Source organism: Chanodichthys erythropterus, chromosome 10 (assembly GCF_024489055.1).
Source record: "Chanodichthys erythropterus isolate Z2021 chromosome 10, ASM2448905v1, whole genome shotgun sequence".
NCBI lineage: Eukaryota > Metazoa > Chordata > Actinopteri > Cypriniformes > Xenocyprididae > Chanodichthys > Chanodichthys erythropterus.
The window spans coordinates 60,269,116-60,291,364 of NC_090230.1; the positions used below are offsets into that span (position 1 = coordinate 60,269,116).

General features: G+C 37.8%; 1 protein-coding gene and 1 long non-coding RNA gene across 6 annotated transcripts; one reads left to right on the plus strand and one right to left on the minus strand.

The window, feature by feature from the left end:
- Nucleotides 1-965: 965 nt before the first annotated feature.
- On the minus strand, nt 966-22,249 carry prrc1 (proline-rich coiled-coil 1). Of its 5 annotated transcripts, XM_067398453.1 has the most exons (11): nt 22,198-22,245; nt 21,956-22,069; nt 21,600-21,667; nt 20,687-20,789; nt 18,341-18,730; nt 17,180-17,322; nt 16,948-17,050; nt 15,567-15,730; nt 15,296-15,399; nt 7,522-7,624; nt 966-4,833 (listed from the first exon to the last, which is right to left on the minus strand). In XM_067398453.1, exons 4-11 carry the CDS (start codon nt 20,775-20,777, stop codon nt 4,624-4,626), a joined length of 1,308 nt encoding a protein of 435 aa, XP_067254554.1. In that variant the 5' UTR covers nt 20,778-20,789; nt 21,600-21,667; nt 21,956-22,069; nt 22,198-22,245; the 3' UTR covers nt 966-4,623. The 5 variants fall into 5 exon arrangements, with proteins under 5 accessions (XP_067254554.1, XP_067254553.1, XP_067254555.1 ...); XM_067398452.1 differs by having other exon boundaries at nt 21,956-22,249; XM_067398451.1 differs by lacking the exon at nt 21,600-21,667 and having other exon boundaries at nt 967-4,833.
- LOC137028973 (uncharacterized) lies at nt 4,840-15,648 on the plus strand. The gene is made up of 3 exons (XR_010896238.1): nt 4,840-5,179; nt 15,280-15,422; nt 15,532-15,648. It is a non-coding gene; the product is annotated as an uncharacterized lncRNA (long non-coding RNA).

The window sequence follows — 22,249 nt, forward strand, 5'->3', positions numbered from 1 at the left end:
CATGTCAAGTTTGCAAATAAATTCCATCTTGGTTTATTGCATATGAAAATTAAATGGTGAAACATTACATGAAGGTCAGTAAAAGTTCTCTAGCTTCCTGATAACAACAAACACTCTTACAACTGATTTTATACAACTTGTATTAAATGATACATTTTCTAAAACAAATCACAAAGTTATCTCTTGTTTTACAAAGCTGATTTAAAATAATTCCAGTCTTCTTCACCTACACCCTTTACATGCTGCTCCATCAACTCCTGACAGTCCCATGGTTTCCTCTGGCCACTTCTTCATATCGTCTATATCCACGTTAACAATGTCGATATGAGACCATCTGATCGTCGTATTAAGTTTTCTCCGTGCTCCCAATTTAAAACATTTACTGCATTAATGTTATTTGTCATTTTGCTAAAGTTATAGCTATTAATAATCTAACCAATCGTCCACTGAGTGTCTGACTCACCCTAGCGTCTGACGTCGACGGTTCCAGACTCGATGACGATGATGCTGTGGGGGATCACATAAGTAGCTTCAGCTTTGTGTTTTTATTTCTGGAAAATAGTTTACATATTTCGGAATAACGCGAATAACAGTAGGTGAAAATAACTTACAACTCTACGGCTGCCGCCATTTTCGTTGCAAACTCCGATCTCTATCGTTTAGCTGGCCTGACGATTCTGTTCGTGAGCTCTTAACCAATAATGCAATGAAGCTACAGAAGGACCGCCTTCCTCATTTCCATGTTAAAATAAATGAATCATTAAATAAATAAATCTAAAAATAAATACATGTGGGAATAAATAAATCTAAAAATAAATGAATGCATACATACATAAATAAATGTAAAAATAAATGTAAAAATAATATATAAATATAAAAATAAATTTAAAAAAAGTTTTAAAAATGTAACAATGTATAAACGCAGAAAATAATAAATTAAGGGGGGAAAATTTAAAAAATGAATTTTATTAAAAATGAATTATATTTATTTTATTGTCACTTATTCATTAATTTATTTTCCTATTATCACATTTATTTACCTATTTATCTATTTATTCATCTATATATTTATTAATTCATTTATTTATTCATTTATTCATTTTTAATTTCTGCAGGTTTGGTCCTCCATACCTCGGATAGCAATCATCGCATAATTTAGAGGAAAATAAATAGAAATGCTCAGAAAAGTGACATAAACATAGGGTATGTTATTAATATATTTCTAAATATGTAAGCCTTTGGATTTAAAAGCCTAAGTGGAGTTGTTTTTTGCGTTCTTGTGATCGCAAATAAATGGAAGCAGGCACAACTGAATAGGTCTGTGTTTTCTTTTTATGTCACTATAAGTATCAGTTTGATTTAGCATGATTGATGTGCACTCCTGTCCTGACATAAATTAATACATTACTATTACTGTAACATTTTTTTATTGTAAAACATTGTTCAAATATTGATGCCGGAATCTTAAATCTTTAAGTAAAAAACAATGTGGTAGAATAAACAGATTAATTATAACATGAACATCTCGCCCACTCTGACATCACCATTTTCCATCATGTCTGGATCACATTCAGAGGTTCCTCAAAAAGTGTAAACACAAGGTTTGGCTGTTATCATAGCCACAAGCTTGCAACTGCACCATGTGATGCAAAGAGCATCTTCCTTTTTTTAAAGCCATTCAAAATATCAGTAAGGTCTGCAGTAGCTAACATGAAATAACAATGAGAATTTATATTTATTTCTAATTAAATTAGGTATATTGGTTCATAGCAACCCCAGCCTTCATATTAATGATTGTTAATGACTTTTTATCCCTTATGTGCTGTTGGTTATGGGGTGACCCGAACTGACCTTTGCTAAAATAAATAAATAAAATAAAATAAAAAAAACTGTTCCCTTCATCTAAATGGAATCAGACTTGATGACTTTATTGACACTTGATCTCTACAAATAAAAATAATAATAATTTATAAAAAATTTGAATCATATCTAGTTGTATGTTAGTGTGACAAAAAAGTTGCACTCAGGATGTTCGGGGTCTCCTCAAACCCCACACTGAAATGAATAAGGAAATGATAAATCAAAACTTTTTTGAAAAAAAAAAAAAAAAGTGTGTCAAATAACGCAGAACACAAATACACAGAAATGAAGTGGTAACACTATAAAATCCACAATATGGAAGACTCTTGCTCTCTCTCACACACACACACACACACACACACACAAACAAACACAAACAAACAGGCGCACCTATCTTAGTGGGGTCTCTCCATAGGCGTAATGGTTTTTATACTGTACAAACCGTACTTCCTATCCCCCTACCCTACCCCTATCCCTAAACCTAACCATCACAGGAAACATTCTGCATTTTTACATTTTCAAAAAAACATCTTTTAGTATGTTTATTAATCCATTTCCCTCGTGGGGACCGCTGGCTGGACCCCACAATGTAGGTGATCTCAGGTTATTATTACATTGTGGGGCCATTTGGTCCCCACGATGTAATATAAACAAGAACACACACACACACACACACAGCGCTCTCACTCCCCTGTCTACTGATCACCTACACCTCTCACCAATCATCACAGTCAAGGACTCAATATAACCTCACCAGTCTACCTACCAGTCTTCATCTGGTGTCAACAAGGATTCATATGTTTGTTTGATAATCTTACCTCTGGTTTACCTTTTGTCTCCTTCGTGATCCTCTTTGTTGTCTGCTTTATGAAGGCCCTTATCAAGTTCATATTTTGTTCTTTGTGTCCAAATTGTGGTATGTGATCCTTATCCTTACCTGTTGCAACATTGTTAATAAATACCTGCTTATGGGCTCAACACATCTCTCACTCAGTCCGATATTTCCTGACACCACCATTAAATATTGCCATGACAACAGTATTTAAGATATCAAGAATCCTTTCACATGTGTACAACTGTCGTAACTTGACATTATTCTAATAAAGATTAAAGCAAGTCAAGTAGAAATAAGAGGGTGATTTTAAAGCATTTTGACAGTGACACACTTCCTGCTGCCAGTTGGTGGTGCTATGACTTTGACTCACAAAGGTCACTTCCATGTGATCGGCCTCCTACAATGAACACACAGCTGAAGTTTCATCAAAATCAGTCAATGCATGAAGAAGTTATCACACTTCCTGTTTCCCTTTTATCACCAAAAATTTGTTTCCTCACCCTGGCCAAACCGTTTGAGATAAAAAAAAATCTGCTCGCAATTTAGCATCTTCAATGTCTTAACTTCATCCTGACTAAGCTTGGTTGCGAACGGATGAATCCCCTAGGAAAAGTATATAAAATTCCAGAGCATGCGTTTTTCAAACAACCCATAATAGCCAAGTTGTTTGGTCAGATGAGATCTTCAACTGTATGAAGTTTGGTTACTGTAGGTGAAAAGGGGTGTGCTACAGAGCCCCTCAAATACATACATATAAAAGGGTGCACCACAGAGCCCCCCACAACCGGCCCTTAGGGCTTGGTCCCTATTGATATTTCCTATAGGCACTGAACATTCACCAAAAACACAACAGAACATAAGGCTTTACAAAAAGATTTTACTCATCTGCTGGTCAAAGGCACGTTTGTAAAATGGCATCAAACAAAATCATCCACAGTTGTTCTGGAGAAATATTACAAACATATAAAGAAATTTTAAAGGCAGTTCTAGATTTTCCATCAACTCTCTCAGTCCATGACAGCTTTGGCTTTGACGGCAAACACACAGTATGTTTTCATGTGCTACACATCAGCTGTCACTCAGAGGTCATTCTCAGGTCAGTATGTTTGTTTCCTGTGTCGCTCTGAAGAAACAATCCTGGCTGCATATCATAGGTAACTGCAGTTACTCAAGCACATTGATTTAAGATTGTTTTATGTAACAACATCTATAGTAACTGGTTTATTTATATATGCAGCAGAGCTAATGATCGGATTTCATCTAACCACAGTAAACACTGACATGAACTAAGCTGTGAAAGAAACGAACATGCCGACAAACACAATATCATAGCAATGTTTGAAGATGATGATTAGGATGAAAAGAAACACTATAAAATAAGATCCAAAACCGTAACATCAAAATTATATATTCACAATGTGGATATGAATTTCATTGGTTCAATTTAAAAACCTCCAAGTCAAAATATTTGAATGTAAATGTAAACAAGCGTTATGAATCTGGTCGACAGAATCATCTTTTCCTTGGTGAGATTTAATCATTTTAAAAGAGTTGTGCAGTGACAGTCCCTCTGTAGGACAACAAATGCATTCATGACAAATGACGTGTTTTAATTTCCTTCTATTTCCATCATACAGACTCCATTTATTTACATCAATCAAACTCAAATATAATCAAGGGCACGATATTCAATTCAATCAATAATTTAAAAGTGAGATATTAGTTATTCTGCCCTGTAACTGGTTTATTTCAGACCTGAGGCAGAAATGCAGCTGATCTAAAAGGTTCTATTTCTTTTGGTATTTTGAGTCGGCTCAGCCTTGTGATGGGACATGACTGAAAAACACAGGACACCTACAGATGAATGTGGATTCCTGTGCTATTCCAGGAATCAGTGGTCCGTATGACGTGACGGCATATGATGATGTTCACACTGTCCTGGAAGGCAATCGCATTTTGTACATGCCAGCCAGAGCCTTGACAGCAGAGTATATCATCTGTCGGCGGGATGTCCCAGTGAAGGCCAGGTGCCAGTCTGTTCGGCTGACGTTGGGCACATTTCTCTCCAGAACTTCCCCAACCGTCACTAGCAGACCGGACCAGCGCAGGTTATAATCTGGAGGAGTCAGTGACTGCGCCTGCAGTAGAACAGCACACACACAAACACACGGAGCTCTAAGAGTGTTTACAAACCTACAAAATCCGGCTGCTTTGACGCTTGTCTGGTGTGGGAGTGGCATAGGTTAGTGGTCACAACGCATGAGAAAGGTTGACATGGAGCAGCTAAGTCTCCAACCTCCAGGGAATCACCCGTTTTAAACAAAAGCCAAACAGAGGAGAGTGCGCTGGCAAAATGAGAACATGACAGAGCTTGTAAGAAAATCAGAATCAACATTAGCTTGGCTTTAGGAGATTGCGAGAACTGAGGGATTTGAAATATTGTAAAAGCAACGTGGAGATGATGGCATTTTTATTACTCAACAGGCAAGTAAGGTATTTTATTGAGCAGATTAATTGCCATATGAAGCTCTCTAACTGAGTTGATTGTAAGGCTTTATCTATTGTGAAGGCTCATTTCATTATGGTTGTTGTAGCTCTGTGCTGAAATTTATTTTCAAGGATGTACTGTATCTATTAATGGATATAGCTACAGTAATGTCTTCAGCTTGTCAGCTTGAGATCCTTTCCATCTAAACTGGTTATATCTTTTAAGCTTTGTAGAGAATGTTTTATGAGCAGTACGATGACCATATTCATCCACAGCTGAAGAAATCTGCTTGTTCTTCAATCTGTTAGCAAATGCATCATTTACTACACAGCACAAGCTGATTGGCATCTGCTGATTTTGCAGCCAATGACATTGCTTGCTCAACAATTAAAGGGTTAGTTCACTCAAAAATGAAATTCCTGTCATTACTCAACCTAATGTCGTTCCACACCCGCAAGACCTTCTTTCATCTTCAGAACACAAATAACAAAAGATATTTTTGATGAAATTTTTTTTTTTTTATCCCCCATAGAAAGCAACAAAATTACCACATTCAAGGTCCTGAAGTCCTGATGTTGACTATTTTAACGATGTCTTTACTACTTTTCTGGACCTTGAATGTGGTACTTCTGATGCTTTCTATGGGGGATAAAAAACCTCTCGGATTTCATCAAAAATATCTTAATTTGTGTTCCGAAGATGAAAGAAGGTCTTACGGGTGTGGATAGACATGAGGGTGAGTATTAAATGACAAATTTAATTTTGGGGTGAACTGAAACCCCTTAAGCCCTGAAGGCATTTTCAGAGTTGTTTTTTCTGAGGGACATACAAAAAAAGAAAAGACTCTTAACTCCAAAACTATAGCGAGGAGAGTCAAAAGGTTGGTATCGTTTGAAAGAAAACTTAAAAAAAAAAAATAATAATTTTATTAAAAAAAATTAAATTTGTACATTTTCATGCTGAGAAACTGCTAATAAAAGGCAAAAAAAAAAAGTGTATTCAAGGGAAATTTTACATATCTTGCTAATTTGACATGCAATATCTTATGAAGAAAATTATGTAGGGGAATAATTCTTTTTTGGTGATGTTCTGCTATATGTGAGCTGCATCTGATTCAAATGTTGTGGTGATAGCATAAAGTAATCAAAAGTTACAGCATTTGGAACCAAGGCAGCCTTTTTGTTTAGCCCTTGATGCCTAGGCATTTTTAAAATCGTTCCTTTTGACACATTGTGGTACATAATACAAAAAAATTTAATAAATTATGAAAACCTTTTTATTTTTTATTTAGGAGTTAATCAAATTGGCTACATTCATTGTAAAGTTCAGACTCTAAGGTTTCAAATTACATGTATTTTGTGTTGATCAAGGCAGTAGTTTTGAAAAATATGATAATTTTTTTTTGTAGCTACAAAAACGGCGGTACACTCCGGATTAGCAGGATGACTCAGCACTCATTAAGAGTTGAACAAAATGGTTGGATGCATTAAAAAGCTGAGTTTCTAAGCTTTAAATACCTATTTTGTGTTATTCCTGTCAGTGGATGCTTAGTAATTTTACTATGATTTTTTTTTTTTTGCATCGGGTAGTGCACTTCGGGCTTAAGGGGTCTTAACAGTCTGGTTCAGTGTTAGCTGTAAACTGGTCCTGTAGTGCTCTGAAACCCTCCACCTCCCCAAGCTCCACCTGTCTAGATCTGCTATAGAATTTATGTATGCCTATCCATGCAGCAGCAGCACATCTTAGATGCTCATAGCAGCGGGTCAGATTATCTATTGGCAGCAGCAAGTTTATAATTGCTCTGCAGCAGCAGCAGTGTGCGTAGCAGATCTAGTCTGTCAAGACCAAATACATTACCATGTATATAATTTATCAGTTAGAGCAGGAATCGAGGTTTTGTCATCATAAAATTCCTACAATGCACCGTAGAATAGCAACCAGACAACATTTTAAGTTTATCAGGGGCTCTTTGGTTTTTTTAACTGCTGCTTTTTATGTAAAGCATTTTCTTTTATGAATTATGATACAGCTTGGTTCGTTGGTCGGTTGGGTTACATTGCTTTTGCAATATAAATGAACTGCTCCAAAGATCATTTTCAATCAGGCTAAGACCACCTCATTCAGGTGAGGACCAATTGTTTTGATGCGGATCAAAGCATGATTGCTCTATTCATATATGGCTAAACAAACCAAACTAAGGGAGAAAACGTGCCAAGCTCCAAAACAAACGCTCCAAATGAGTCCGGTGTGAAAACACCCTCAGAAATCAGTGACATGCATCACTCTGAACAGTTTCAAAGGAAGTGAGGGAGTGGCAGCAGAAATTACATAGTTTTACCTGTTGTACGTACTCCAGGGCCACAGGTGTAGCCTGGGTGAATGTCTCAATGTGAATCCCATTGCCTGGATCGTCCAAGATCAGACAGCCGATGTCAAACCACCTAATGGAGAGTGACATGATACATGTGATAGATGAAAAGGAAGAAAAACTGTAATGTGAGCGTCTTCAGAGCTAAACATGAAGCTTTTCCAGGTACATTTGGAAATCATTTGGAAAACTGTCAGTAAAACTGGTCCAATCAACATGCTTCATTAGCAAAACAAGGCATCACAATGAGGCAGTTACTGTCAAGGCGCTCACTGACTGAATTCATAAGGAATTTTGTTATCATTAAAAAAGTGCAGATACGAAGTAAAGGTGTGTTCACACTTATAGGTTGGTTCTCTAGGCTATTTGGTCTGGACCCGGGGTGTCAAACTCAACTCCTCAAGGGCCCCTGTAGAGTTTAGCTTCAACCATAATTAAATGCACTTGATCCAGCTAATGAAGTACTAGAGTTTGACACCCCTGGTCTGGACCAATATCATCTTGTCAATCATCTTGTAATCAATGTCAATTCAGTTTTACTTTCTGAGTTTGAATTATCATATGCAGTCAAAGACAGAACAATACACTTTGTTCCAAATTATTATGCAAATACAATTTCAATTAAGGCTGCAAGCAGCTATGAAAGGGCCCTTGCACCCGGGCTCACCGCTACCCGTTGGCCTTTGGAAAACAGTGACATGCATGAAGCAGAGAAAATTCAGGAGAATTATGGTAAAGTAATTTCAAAGTGCCACACTTCCTGCTGCCAACAGGTGGTGCTTTGACTGTAACTGAATATTGCCATGTAGATGTCTTCAGGCCAGGACTATTATCAAACATATAAAGTTTGGGGCAGATCAGACATTGTATGCCTGGGTTACAACAACTGTATATTTTGTGGCGTTAATCGCAAGCATTAGCACTTAGCCAAGTGTTGCATGATTTAACGTGTTTCTAGTATATTTGGTACTTTGTGGCTTCTTGAAATGTGTTTCTGGGAGTGAATTACAGTGTAAAGCTTGCCATTTCCTGCTGCCCACAGATGGTGCTATAACTAACTGAATACTGCCATTTAGATGTCTTCAGGCCAGGACTCTTATCAAACATGTGAAGTTTGGGGCAGATCCAACATTGTATACCCGAGTTACAACAACTTCCTGTTTCATGGCGAAACATCGAATTTTGCCAGGCCGCCACGGACACGCCCTTCAGCGAAAACTCTAGATCTTCACAATTTAACATCACAAAGGCCTTTAGATTTGACTGACCAAATATGATGTTTATCTGATAAATCTCTAGGAGGAGTTTGTTAAAATACAACATCTAGAAATTACAAAAACTGCAAAGATATTTTGAACTTTCTCAGCAAAATTTCACTTCCTGTTGGGTTTTCAGATTTCGCACACAGGGAAATTTTTGTAAGTATTGGGCTGTAACATGTGTCTACCGAATTTCATACCTGTATGTGAAACATAGTGCGAAGGGTGCTTAATTGAAATTTTGTAGGTGGCGCTATCAAGCCATTTTACCACACCTAATTCTGAAACCCATATCAGATGTAAATTTTCACCACTTCTGATGAGTTTTCATGAGTTTGAGCATGTTTAGGCCCTCAAAAATGCGATTAATTTCGGAGAAGAATAATTGACTGAGCAATTAAAATAGGGTCCTCACACCATCTGTGCTCAGTCCCTAATTAAACAAACATTTGATTTTTATTTTTTCAATTAAAATTTTCAATTGTGCTGCTTCCCCTGTCAGTTTACATCAGTGACAGCAATCTCAGACAGGTTTGGTAATTAGTTTGCAAGTTGAGCCAAATTAAAGTGAAACTACTTCACATTATTGAAGGTGCCCTAGAATCAAAAATTGAATTTACCTTGGCATAGTTGAATAACAAGAGTTCAGTACACGGAAAAGACATACATTGAGTTTCAAACTCCATTGCTTCCTCCTTAGTATGTAAATCTCTTTTGTTTAAAAGACCTCTGAAAAACAGGTGAATCTCAACATAACACCGACTGTTACGTAACAGTCAGGATCATTAATATGTACGCCCCCAATATTTGCATATGCCAGCCCATGTTCAAGGCATTACACAAGCCAGTATTAACGTCTGGAGCAGCACAGCCGAATCATCAGACTAGGTAAGCAAGCAAGGACAACAGCAAAAAAATGGCAGATGGAGCAATAATAACTGACATGATCCATGATAACATGATATTTTTAGTTATATTTGTAAATTGTCTTTCTAAATGTTTCGTTAACATGTTGCTAATGTACTGTTAAATGTTGTTAAAGTTACCATCGTTTATTACTGTATTCACGGAGACCAGAGCCATCGCTATTTTCATTTTTAAACACTTGCAGTCTGTATAATGCATAAACACTAGGGCTGAGGGATATATCGCATTTTGTCAGTAAAGCCGGTTCCCTGATTACCGCTAAATCGCCATCACCTGCTTTCAAATGGAGCGCCATTTAATAGACAGAGCCGTAGATCACTGACAAGCCACGCAATATCGCGTTCTTATCGCAGATGAATCACTTTTCGATAATGAGTATCTTTCTGTAAATATCTGTATCATTTTAGTGCTATAAAAATACAGAAAGCAGCCCGAGTGATTTGTATTTGATGATTTATTTAATTTTATCAATGGTGGTCAATTCTAAGCTCAAGAGAAGCTAAAATTGCGTTAAAGACAGAAAATCCCTTTTTTACAATAAGAAAACTTTATTTTATTTAATGTGAAAATTAAATTATATCTTAGTATGGGCGTTATCACAATTCTTATGCAAGAATAAAGGAGTCAAATACATGACAAGCCTGAGCTTTGACTATTTCTTAATTAAAATAAATATTTTATATGTCTAACTATAGAGATCTTAAGTAACTAGAACTTTTTGTACACCACGTACATTATAAGCCACTGAAATTGGTTGATAAATCTAAACGTTATTTTTGTTTTTATCCAGAAAAACTGCAGCTCGTCCGTTTACTTGTGTTTGTTAACAGCGCAGTCTTGCCCATAGACAAAACAGTATTAAAAGAATATGGCGGACTCGTTGACGTATCGCAGCAACAGTCCAAAGCGGCCAATAGGGCGTATAGTGTTTATTATATGTCTATGCCAAAATTGGCCGTTGAATGGGCGCTGACACATTACGCAATATGGAGCCTGGGCATGCGCCGAAGGAATCGTCAGTGGAGCCCAGAGGCGGAGTCGCGGTATCAAACTTCCGCACAGACGACTGCGTCATCATTCATGTATTTTAAATAGACTATAAAAATTATATACAATTTAAAATTCTACCTATAAAATAATAGGCTATTCTGTTTCTAGAGCAATAATATTTTTGACACAGCAAATTCAGTAGATAAAATCAATATAATATGCCTAGGAACAACTCTAAATAGTCAGAAACGGTCCTGCCATTTTAAATCAAGTTCAACTAACGTTACAGGAGATCGATTGCTGTAGTAGGCTATCATTAGTTTTGTCCTGCTAATTATTATTTTATACCCATAAAAATAACAAGTAACTACCAGATAACGATCACCTGCTTTTTCCCGACATGGTTAACATTAGGTGTGTTATCTTAACTAATAACATTTATTAATTAGCTTATAACACCCATATTTAATGTTACAGAAAAAGGTTCAGTGATCCTGTAGGTCGGTTAGTACAGTTTACTGCTGAACAACTCATTTTGTTGGTGTTAAATAACAAATAAATCGAAAGTTAATAGTTAGTTAATACATCTTCAATCTCCCCTCGAAGCTCCGACAGTCCTCAGACAAGCTGTCAGTCAACTTCGAATCATGATGACACGCCCCGTTTTTATAGCATCAAATTGCTAGCTAAAATCTAAATCATCACAAAAACGAACAATTGAATATATAACAGCCTGATAACAACTACCTTAAATGACCAAAACCATCTTTCAGAAAGTTGAAACTGCATCCAGCCTCCAGGGGGCGATCAAAGAGCCCGCGGCTTCACTTTTCAGGACGTATGAGACACACCCGAGTGAACCACTGTAGTGTTAGAGGCGGCGCCACGCTCGGTGCGTCATCGACAGTTAGTGTTAGGGGAGGGGCTATGCTTGGGGGTACAAATGCGTCATCAGACCCCTGTTTTAGCTCCGCCCAAAATATCCTGAGCAGAGACATGGTTAAAAACTGTTTAACGCTCTAACTTCACAATTAAGCATTACACAGTTCTCAGTCTTTGTAATGTGTTTCAGCAATATATTTGTAAAATTTATAAAGTGTTTAGAAAGAATTCTCAGAATTGACTTTACAGGTATTTTAAAGGGGCCGCAGCCTGAATCTGTGCATAGTTAATGATGCCCCAAAATAGGCAGTTAAAAAAAAATGTATTTAAAAAAATCTATGGGGTATTTTGAGCTGAAACTTCACAGACACATTCAGGGGACATCTGTAAGTATATTTCATCTTGTGAAAGAACGTTCAAGGGCACCTTTAAGCAAGTCACAGGTTTAATGCAATATGGGGAAAAAGAAAGATCTTTCTACAGATGAAAAGCGTGAAATAGTGCAGTATCTTGCAAAAGGTATGAAAACACTGGATATTTCACAAAAAATTAAGAGAAAAGATTTGTGTGTGATTTAGAACACAGACGGGTTCGTTCAGATAAAAGCGCATTAAGGAAAGTTTCTGTGAGGCAAATTCATTGTTTTAAGAGAGCAGCTGTGAAAAATCAACTCATGAGTAGCAACCAGGTATGTGAAGCTGCTGGTGCCTCTGGAGTCCCAAGAACTTCTCGATGCAGGATCCTCCAGAGTATTGCTGTGGTGCGTAAAGCTGTATTTCGGCCACCCTTAACCAATACCCACAAGGAGAAACGATTGCATTGGGCACAGAAATATATGAAGACTAATTTTTAAACTGATTTATTCACTGATGAATGCCGTGCTACATTGGATGGTCCAGATGGATGGAGTTCTGGATGGTTGGTGGATGGCCACCATGTCCCAACAAGGCTGCAACATCATGTGGTGGAGTGATGTTTTGGGCTGGAATCATAGGAAGTGAGGTGGTAGGCCCCTTTAAGGTGCCTGAAGGTGTCAAAATGACATCAGCAAAATATGTGGAGTTCCTAACTGCCCATTTCCTGCAATGGGATAAAAAGAAGAACCGTGCCTTCTGGAGTGAAATCATTTTCATGCAAGACAATGCACCATCCCATGCTGCAAAAAAATACCAGTGAGGCCACGGCTGCTATGGGCATAAAGGGAGAAAAAAATCATGGTGTGGCCACCATCATCCCCTGACCTCAACCCTATTGAGAACCTGTGGAGCATCTTTAAAAAGGAAGCTTTATGAGGGTGGACGGCAGTTTACCTCTAAACAGCAGCTCTGGGAGGCAATTCTGGTATCCTCTAAAGAAATACAAGCAGAAACTATACATAGACTTACAAGTTCAATGGATGAGAGAGTTGTTAAGGTGATATCAAAGAATGGCTCCTATGTTAATATGTAACTTCATCTGTAAATGTTTTTTGATTGAAATAGCTTTGATTTGAGAAAAATAACCTCCTACTGCAAAAAAATGACAAAAGATTTCTGTTTTCAATCCTTTAGAAACTATTAAGTGTTTTGAAATACTGTTTTGCATAATTTGGAAAATTGCATTTTAAGTTATTTTGCAAAAAGATGCCATTGTCATCATTGGTAATTTTGTTTAAAAAAAAATCCAGATTACATTATAATTGTTGAGGAATGACAAATCCTATTGACTGCCAATTAAATAGACTTTTTAGGAAAAATTAACAAAAACAACAATGCATAATGAAAGCACTGTAAAGTAGGGGTGGTGAAAAAAATCGATTATTGATTAATCGCGAGTATGTTATGGACGAGTATGAATCGATTATTAAATTTTCAAAAATCGATTTTTTATTTATTTATTTATTTTTTTGCATTATTTTATTTTGTAAAAAATGTTATACCGGGAGTTGAACGTCACGAACGCGCCCAGTTCCAGTTAGCAAGCGCGTGTAACGGCAGCCAGAGCAGGTGTGTAAAATGGAAGAACCAGGAACGAGCAACCAACCGATCCACCCAGCCAGGGGCGGACTGGCCATCTGTGTGATCTGGAGAATCACAGAACAGCCGGTACTCCAGGACGGCCGGCGGGCCGGCCCACCACCCACCGCCACGCACGCAGTCATCATCTGTTTTTTTCCCCCACTAATCTGTTTCACACTCCAGTACTGTAGGGGGCAGCAATGCACCTTTAAGTTGGATGCCAGCTGCACTGGCCGTGGCCGCCAAGTAAGCAGCAAAGACGTTAGATCAGTGATCTCAAACTGCCGGCCCGCAACTGATCTCAAAAATAAAACATAATCCGGCCCGCTAAATTATTCTTATTCTTATTCTCTAGTTGCTACCTGTCTGATATGCAAAGAAAAAGTCGCCGTTCTAAGGGGCATTCACATATCGCGTCCGCGCCGCATTCTCCTTTCCAATGCGCTTTCGCTCCAGTGGCGTCTGTCGTTGCTATGCAACCATGAGCCGCGCTCTCAATCGCTTCTATTATGAGCGCGCCTGCCTAAATTACAGTAAAAGGAAAGCACTCGACTTTAAGTCACAAGCGCCGATTTAAACCACCGAAACTTTTTCTTTACCTTGACATGTTTCGACTGCAACCTGCAGTCTTCCTCCACCTGAACACATTGTCTTTCTAGAAGAAAATTGTCCAATTTCTACAGTATGTTGGTTCTGATCTACTTCCTAAAGGAAATAAGCCTTTCATTTATTTGTTATTGTTTAGTTCAACTTGATGAGTCACAACACAATGTGATGTATTCATTTCTGTGTTCTACAGAACATAAGCTACATACAAATAATTCTGAAGTTATAACTACAAGACACAGAAAGTGCTTTGAGTTGTTGTTACTCAATGAAAGAGTTAAGTAATTCAGTAGCTGACTTTTTTTTTTAATACTGCAATCACTTTGTAGTGTATTTTCGTTTACTGTTGTGAAATGGAAAATCAATAATCGCTAATCGAGAATCGTTAATAATCGAAAATCGACTGTAATCGAATCGGGACTTCAATAATCGTAATCGAATCGAATCGGGAAATCAGACAGATTAACCACCCCTACTGTAAAGGGTTTTGCCACAAACTCAACTCCGTCATGCTGATATTGTCATGTTTTAATATTGTGAGATCTCGTGGCACAAAATCACATCACATCCTGTTTTTGGTTCATGTTGCGTTCATATTAAAGTCAAACAATCGAACCACACCAGAGTTTGTTTTGGAGCAAACAGAGACCCCCTGAAAAGAGTTCATTTTAATGGAACCAAACCTGCTAAGTGTGAACACACCCTAAGAGATTAATTTCCAGTGTAGACACCAATTATAATGTGGGGTTTTGCCAGAGTGCATATTGCATAACTTGCGGTAGAGATGGGGAATGTTCTTTGCTTGCTTTCTGTATATAATTAAATCGCATTTTGAATAATTGTTTTTCATGCTGCAAAGCAACCAATGTGAATTCTTGATTTTCCAATTCATAAAGGATTCTAAGGCTTGTTTTGTCAGTATAGCCAGAATATTACGTGCAATTTTGTTGATGTTGATAAAATGTTATTGGTAACAGCCTATACTATTATGGTTGAAGTATTTGGTTAAATGTAAGTACTTGACATAAAAGACAACATAGAGAGTTTTCATAATTTTGTCTTCACAGGATGAACTGTTCTTACTTGTCTGGAAAGAGTTCAGCTATGAAGTTCTCCACTGAGACTACGGGCTGCTTCTCATGAATGACAGCTGCACGACGCAGACTGTCAATGCGCTCCTGAGCTCCCTAGACACACACACAACCTTCAGGTGAATTCATATGCTTTGAAGTCATAAGTCACCTGATTTTTTGTTTCCTGTAAAATCAAAGATCTGTGAAACCATCTATTTTCATGATTTTAACACTCGACACATTCAGAGGCTGGCGGAAACATGAAGCAGAGGCGTGTTCACCTTGACCCCCGCGGCGTATCCCACTGGCTGCGGGGCGATGTTGGACTGACCCGCCTCTCCCGTCACCATGGCCAAACCAAACACCTCCTGAAATGCGTCACGCACCGCTGCCACCTTCACTTCCTTATCTGATGTCACAACGATGTCCACATCTCCTCCAGACTCTGAAACACACATACAAACCATTCAACAATGACAATCACATGAATTGCTTTTCCACAATCAGTCCGAGCAGTTCTGAGTACACCAAGTAATGGTTACAATAAGATTTCCATTAGAATGCAGTTCGGTATACATTTCACAGCACAGTTAGCTAAGTGTGGTAATGGAACAATTTAAGTGACATGACTGACATCTAAAATTACATATGAAATATGAAACTTTAGGTTTTGTGTTATGATTTTGGGTAAAGAGGATAAAATAAAAACACTGATCTGAACTGAAATCGTCAATTATTCTGAAACAAAAAAGTACTTACACATTAAAGACATGAAGAACTCAGGCACCCTTGATATTAGCGACACCGGTGGCTGTTAAGTGAACTGCAGCAGCAACTTATTGCTAGTGCTCACACTAGTGCACACGTAACGTACAAGAGACTGAACGTGACTCAAGGCTCCCATATACTAATGGTGAAGTTCTTTTTCGTTCTTCGCTTAGAAGTAAAAATAAGTTGAAAATACCTTAGCAGCAATATACTGTTTACGAACAATGCCGTCCATTCTGCTGAGAGTGACGTTTAGATAAATATGTAAATATGTGCTGCGCGATTTCCTTTCAATAACAAAATAAACACAACAAAAATGACAGCGGTGAGAAAACAGCAGTTAAGAAAGCATACGATCAAATCTACATGGATATGTTTGCACCAGGTCTGCGATTCACCGGCATCATGTCGACAAGATGAGGTCATTAAAATTACAGTGTTATGATAGACAGATCTATACAGTCTATAGTCTCCAATTTACTTTATAATCAAGCTATGAGACTATAGTTTGAATTAATCCCTTTTCTTTGCATGACATTACAGTACAGAATGGTCTTTCAACATTATCCTGAACATTGTATACAAATTAATTTTTGTGTCATAGACCGAAAAAGAGTCACACATGAGCACACGAAAAATGTCACATCCTTTTGATTTTCCTGGCGAAAACGTCCTGAGTCCTTCACATAAATCTCAGTCATATTGGTTTTCATAGACAACCTATGAAAGTCAGGAAGGTGTCTTTTTTTCATTACAAACTGTTCACATATTGGCAATACAAAAAGCAATTAATACATGAAAATTCTTACATATAGTCCATTTAAAGAACTGAAATGAAGTAAAACTAAACAAAAATACAAAGTATTGTTCTGTACTGCTGGACACAGTACTCACTGATGTAAGGTGCCATCCCAGGGTCTAAAGTGGTTATCATGGACTCCACAGAGTGTTTGGTTTTATCCAGGACAGTCTTTACCATCGGGTTTCCAGCTACACCCTGAGATTATGATAAAACTGCATCAGGACTTACAGAGATAAAACAGCATTATGGCCTCATTATGTCATACAGCATTATGTCATTATGGCCTCATTAACAGTCATTATGGCCTCATTGTGTGTCTAGTACCTTGATGAAGCCCCATATTCCACCAGGTGAGTTGCCATCCGGAGTCACTCTGGGATCTTCAGCATCCTCAGGAAACGTGATGGGTGAGCTGACATCTAACCCTCCAGACACCGGCTGCTGCATCATGGGATTGGTAACAATCCCTACAGAAATACAATGACATCACACTATATGATCTGATATTTATTATGATATTTATTCCCAGTCATGTCTAAAGTGACTAGAGCAGAGTCCGAAATTTCCCATGAGCCCCTTATTTAGTGCACTATTTTGTAGTGATGGTAGAAACCATAGTGGAAATTATCTAGTGCACTCATTGAATCCTAAAATGCACCATAATAAGAAGTCCACAAACCATGTACACTCAACAACTCGAGAATACCTATAATGCACTGTTAAGGTCTGTCAAATGAAATATTGTGCAACGGAGAGTGCTATTTCAGGGTCTAAATTCGCTCACTCACTCATTTTTGTTTATTCTTTTCTCATGACTACATGACAAACAGCCACTAGAATAGTAAAAAGTGAACAAGAAGATGGGGATTTTCCTTTTATCACTCAAATGCAGTCTGACCGGTTGTCAGTGAAATTGTTTTTTCCACAGCTTTGTGCCAATCATGGGGTCTCATTAACTAATAATTGTGTGGATTATATATGCACAGCAACTTCTCAAGAAAAAAAAAAAATCCACCTAATTACAAACAAAATGAGTATGCACATGAATTTGTTCGTAACTTATTGTTAATAAATTTCAAGTATTCTAAATGACTGACTACATACATGAGATTAGTCAATTGCATAAAACTCCTAAAATCTCAATATAAGTGCTTTCTGCACAACCTTTCCTCTACATCCATTCATTATTCTTATCAAACATATAACTCTCTCTAAAAACACGCTCTCGCATGATAGCAAGCACAGCAAGATCCTCAAGCAATGCCAAGCGTGTCGTCCTTAAAACACATTTATAAGGACACCCTTATATTTATGTGAATTTTTGTGTACTTGTGGTTCCACAAAAGTTACTGATACTGATTTTTTTTTAACTTCACATACAAATTCATGTGTACGCACTGATACCGAATGAGACACACTGAACATGTGATCACATGAGACTCTAACAGCAGGTGTAAATAGAGTTTGAGTGATGTTGAGTGATACCTGGCATGGGTGAAGCACTGGAGAAACTGGGCATCAGCGGCGTCTGAGGGGTGCGGCCAGCATGGCCACGAGTGATGTCATATCCTGCACTCACAGAGAAGCCAGTGGTGGGCGGGCCCATGGGAGGGGCAGAGAGGACGGGGCCCAGAGGGGCAGCAGTGCTGAGTGGAGGGCCAGCAGACGGAGAGGTGAACGGATCGCTAGGGCCACCATACGGACTGCTCAGACCCAGAGGAGACGATACTGAGCCAAGAGAGAGAGATGGAACAGATGACTGGATAGGCTGCAGCGTGGAGGTCAAAGCCACTGGAGGAACAGGGCTGGAAAAACCTCCTGGGGCAAATGCAGAGATGCTGGAGGGGCTTGGGATGGTCAGAGGGCCGGAAACACCTAAACACAAGAAGAGCGACGGTCAATTGCATGCATGAACCATTGAGAGATGACTAAAAGCAGTATCAGTACATGGGAATATCAAACATGGATGCTGATTGGAGTCAACTGCCATAATATTGTGGAATGATACACCTTAGTCAGGGTACACAGCATATTTTTTGCGAATTTCCAAGATACTCGTTCAGTCCATTTTTGGGTTGTACTGTCTTCTGTCAAGCTAGTTTTGCGTAACCAAGAATTGTTTTGGAAAGACGTATTTTCAATAGGTATGTTTACATGCACTAATTTTCGTCAATCACAATAAATCCAATCGGATTTCAGATTCTGACATTTCTATTTATATGAACCCTAAATGTTGCAATCTGCTTCACACATTTGTTTACATGCAAATTACTATTCTGAACAAAACAAAACAAAAAAAAAACAACGGAAGAGATTGAGGCGTTTACATGAAGGCTTTTCAGCCTGAATCATCAATCAGATTACAAATGTATTATTTGGTCGCATGTAAACGTAACTAATGTTGCATCAGCTCAATGATCCACAGCAAAGTTAACAACATTTATAACCCATATTGTACCTGGACTTGTTTTCATTCACACAAAAAAAATTAACCCTGATAAAGGCCCAGGACACACTACGGCATCAAACTACAGTTCTGGGATTTGTCTCAGGTATAAATATATCCTGTTGTTTCAAGGAAAGCCTCCACTACGGTGTTCATATTAGGACTTCCTCACGCCTCAGTCATACAACGAAAAGGCGTCATGCCTCAGACTAAAAGGCTTCAGTCATCGGACAAAACGGCATCGCGCCTCAGACTGAAAGGCTTCAGGTCTCAGGAAAAACAACGTCAGGTGTCAGGTCTCATACAATTAGGCATCGAACTAAACAGCCTCAGACCAAAAGGCTTCAGACGAAACGGCCTCAGACTAAAAGGCATCAAACTCAAAGGCATCAGACGAAACGGACTTAGAAAGAAGCGAATTGCCCCGCCTCAATGTGATGTCACGTGCACGCAGTTTTCAGTTAAATATTACACTGAGTTGTATAAAACATATCCCACTGAGATTATTTTGTAAATTTGTATTATTCACTAGTTTTATTTGCATGTAGGCTATAAAAAGTTAGCAAAATAACACATTGCAACTAGCTTGCATTGCGAACACATATGACAATTAACCATGGTTAAAAGTGTGTTAACTATGATTTTTTTTTTTTTTTTTTGGATTGATAGGCTATTTGTATAACAATAATTTTACTACAAATACCTTAAACTATAGTATAACAAAATATATTTATTTACATAAAAAGGAAACAAATACATAAAAATAAAAATGGAATGCATAAAAGATTACAATAAAAACAGAATACCACTATCTTTGGAAGAGTCACATTTTCATTCAGCCCGTTGCTGTTTTTCTGCAGACCAATGTGAAAATCGGCATGTTCTTTTCTGTTCTTTTCTTTTCTTATTCACATGAATACCATCAACAGATAGATTCTACATAATTAACATGCACACATACACACCTTAAATTAATTTGGGAATAGTAACAGTAAAGAAAAAGACAACTGAAGGACGACATATGATGGGATAAAAGCCAACAGAAAGTTAGGCTATACAAAAAAAAAAAAAAAAAAAAAAAAAATGATGCCTTTTAGTCTGAAGCCTTTTGGTCTGAGGCTGTTTAGTTCGATGCCTAATTGTACGAGACCTGACACCTGACGTCGTTTTTCCTGAGACCTGAAGCCTTTAAGTCTGAGGCGCGATGCCGTTTTGTCCGATGATTGAAGCCTTTTAGTCTGAGGCATGACGCCTTTTCGGTGTATGACTGAGGTGTGAGGAAGTCCTAATATGAACACCGTACTCCACAGATGAATCACTGCATTGGAAGATAATGACAACACAGTGATCTGTGCGCATCTGTCTGCATATCTAAGTGATGTTACCGCTGGTGAGTGGTGGGGGGCTGGCGACCACTGTAGAGGGGGGTGGGGGCGTGGCAGGCGGTGTGCTCTCTATGCCACTCTCTTCCATCATCTTCACTCTGTCCTGTACAGAACAAATTACATGCTGTAAAATCTTTGCTATTTAGTCTTAGACTTAATGTGATTTTAGTAAATATGAAAAGCAGAAAATGATCATAATAAATATATGGCATAAGATACATGCTGACAGGCTATAACCATCATTTGATTAACATGAATAATTTGGACTGACTGCACTGCAAAAAAATGATTTTCTTAATATTTTTGTCTGGTTTACTAGTAAAAATATCGAAACATTCTTAAATTAAGATACATTTACTTAAGAAGCCTTGTTTTTCAAAAAGAGGTGCGTCCATGCATTAAACAAGAAAAAAATCTACCAGTTCTGGATAAGAAAAAATAAAAGAGAAAACAAGATTATTTTTCTGACCCCACTGGCAGACATTTTTTCTTGTTTTAAGAAAACAATACTTTATATCTTTTCATTTTGCTTTTTAAGCAAAACTTTTTTTTTGCAGTGAGCAACACAGCCACATGAGCAATGGAATATCACATCACATTTGTAACAGGTCAGTCAGAAGTAGTCGAACACTGCACTGCAACTCATTCCTGCTTCTATCAATGTACACGAGTTTCCTGCAGTCCTGTGAGGACATCCGGATCTGTACTTTCATAACAAAATGCCTTGGCATGCGACCACCATACTTTAATTAATATTATGAACAATGCTGAAATGTTAACATCCATTATATTAATAATATTATTAATAAAATTGTGTTTTTTAGTACGTTTTAGTAGTTTTGTACGTTAGTATGCTTAATGTTCTTTTGTGAGTGAATCTTTGTAATATCACGTTTAAAATTTGTACCAATACCAAACGGTACGATGACACTGATCCTCAGGAGTTATGTGATGGGATGTGATGTGACGAAAAGCTGATCACTGATTGATTCATACAGCAACATCGATTATTACTGTGAACACACATATTCACTCACACACCCCCGGAGAGCAAATTACACTACACAAATCACCTCACGTTTTATTTCGATAACAGTCATGACGTCACTGATTTATCATTCATTACGAAATATCAAAGATCTGATAGAGATTCGCACTGATATCTTGTCTCTGTGAATTTTGCCTTAGGCTAACAGCTTTTTCAGCGCTATTTAATTGTGCTTTTACACAATATTCACTGATGAATGAATCATGAATCACAATTCTTACCTTAAACAATTAAACGGAGTGTAAATTTTGAAATGGGAGCCGATGAAGTGCGAGAAAACAACACTGTGGAACACGGCCGCGCGCTGATGACGTCGCACAGTGCCACGTCTGAAGCTGAGACGTGCGATTAAACAAAACAGTTTAGGCTGGTCACTTTTCATCAAATAATTTTGAAGTTATTTAGAAGTTGTAGAAATACACAAGACAAATAATAACAAGGAAATCAAAACCAAAACGATTACCGCGGAACCGATGTGTTATTGTTCAAGCGTTGCGAAGAGTGACTCGTTTAGC

Excerpts from the sequence above, each read along its gene's own strand:
- prrc1 (XM_067398452.1), bottom strand. The coding sequence starts at position 20,777 with ATGATGGAAGAGAGTGGCATAGAGAGCACACCGCCTGCCACGCCCCCA. Across the intron at positions 18,731-20,686 it reads CCCCCCACCACTCACCAGCG|GTGTTTCCGGCCCTCTGACC; the intron begins GTAACATCACTT and ends TCTTGTGTTTAG. Across the intron at positions 4,834-7,521 it reads CCCTGGAGTACGTACAACAG|GCGCAGTCACTGACTCCTCC; the intron begins GTAAAACTATGT and ends GTTCTACTGCAG.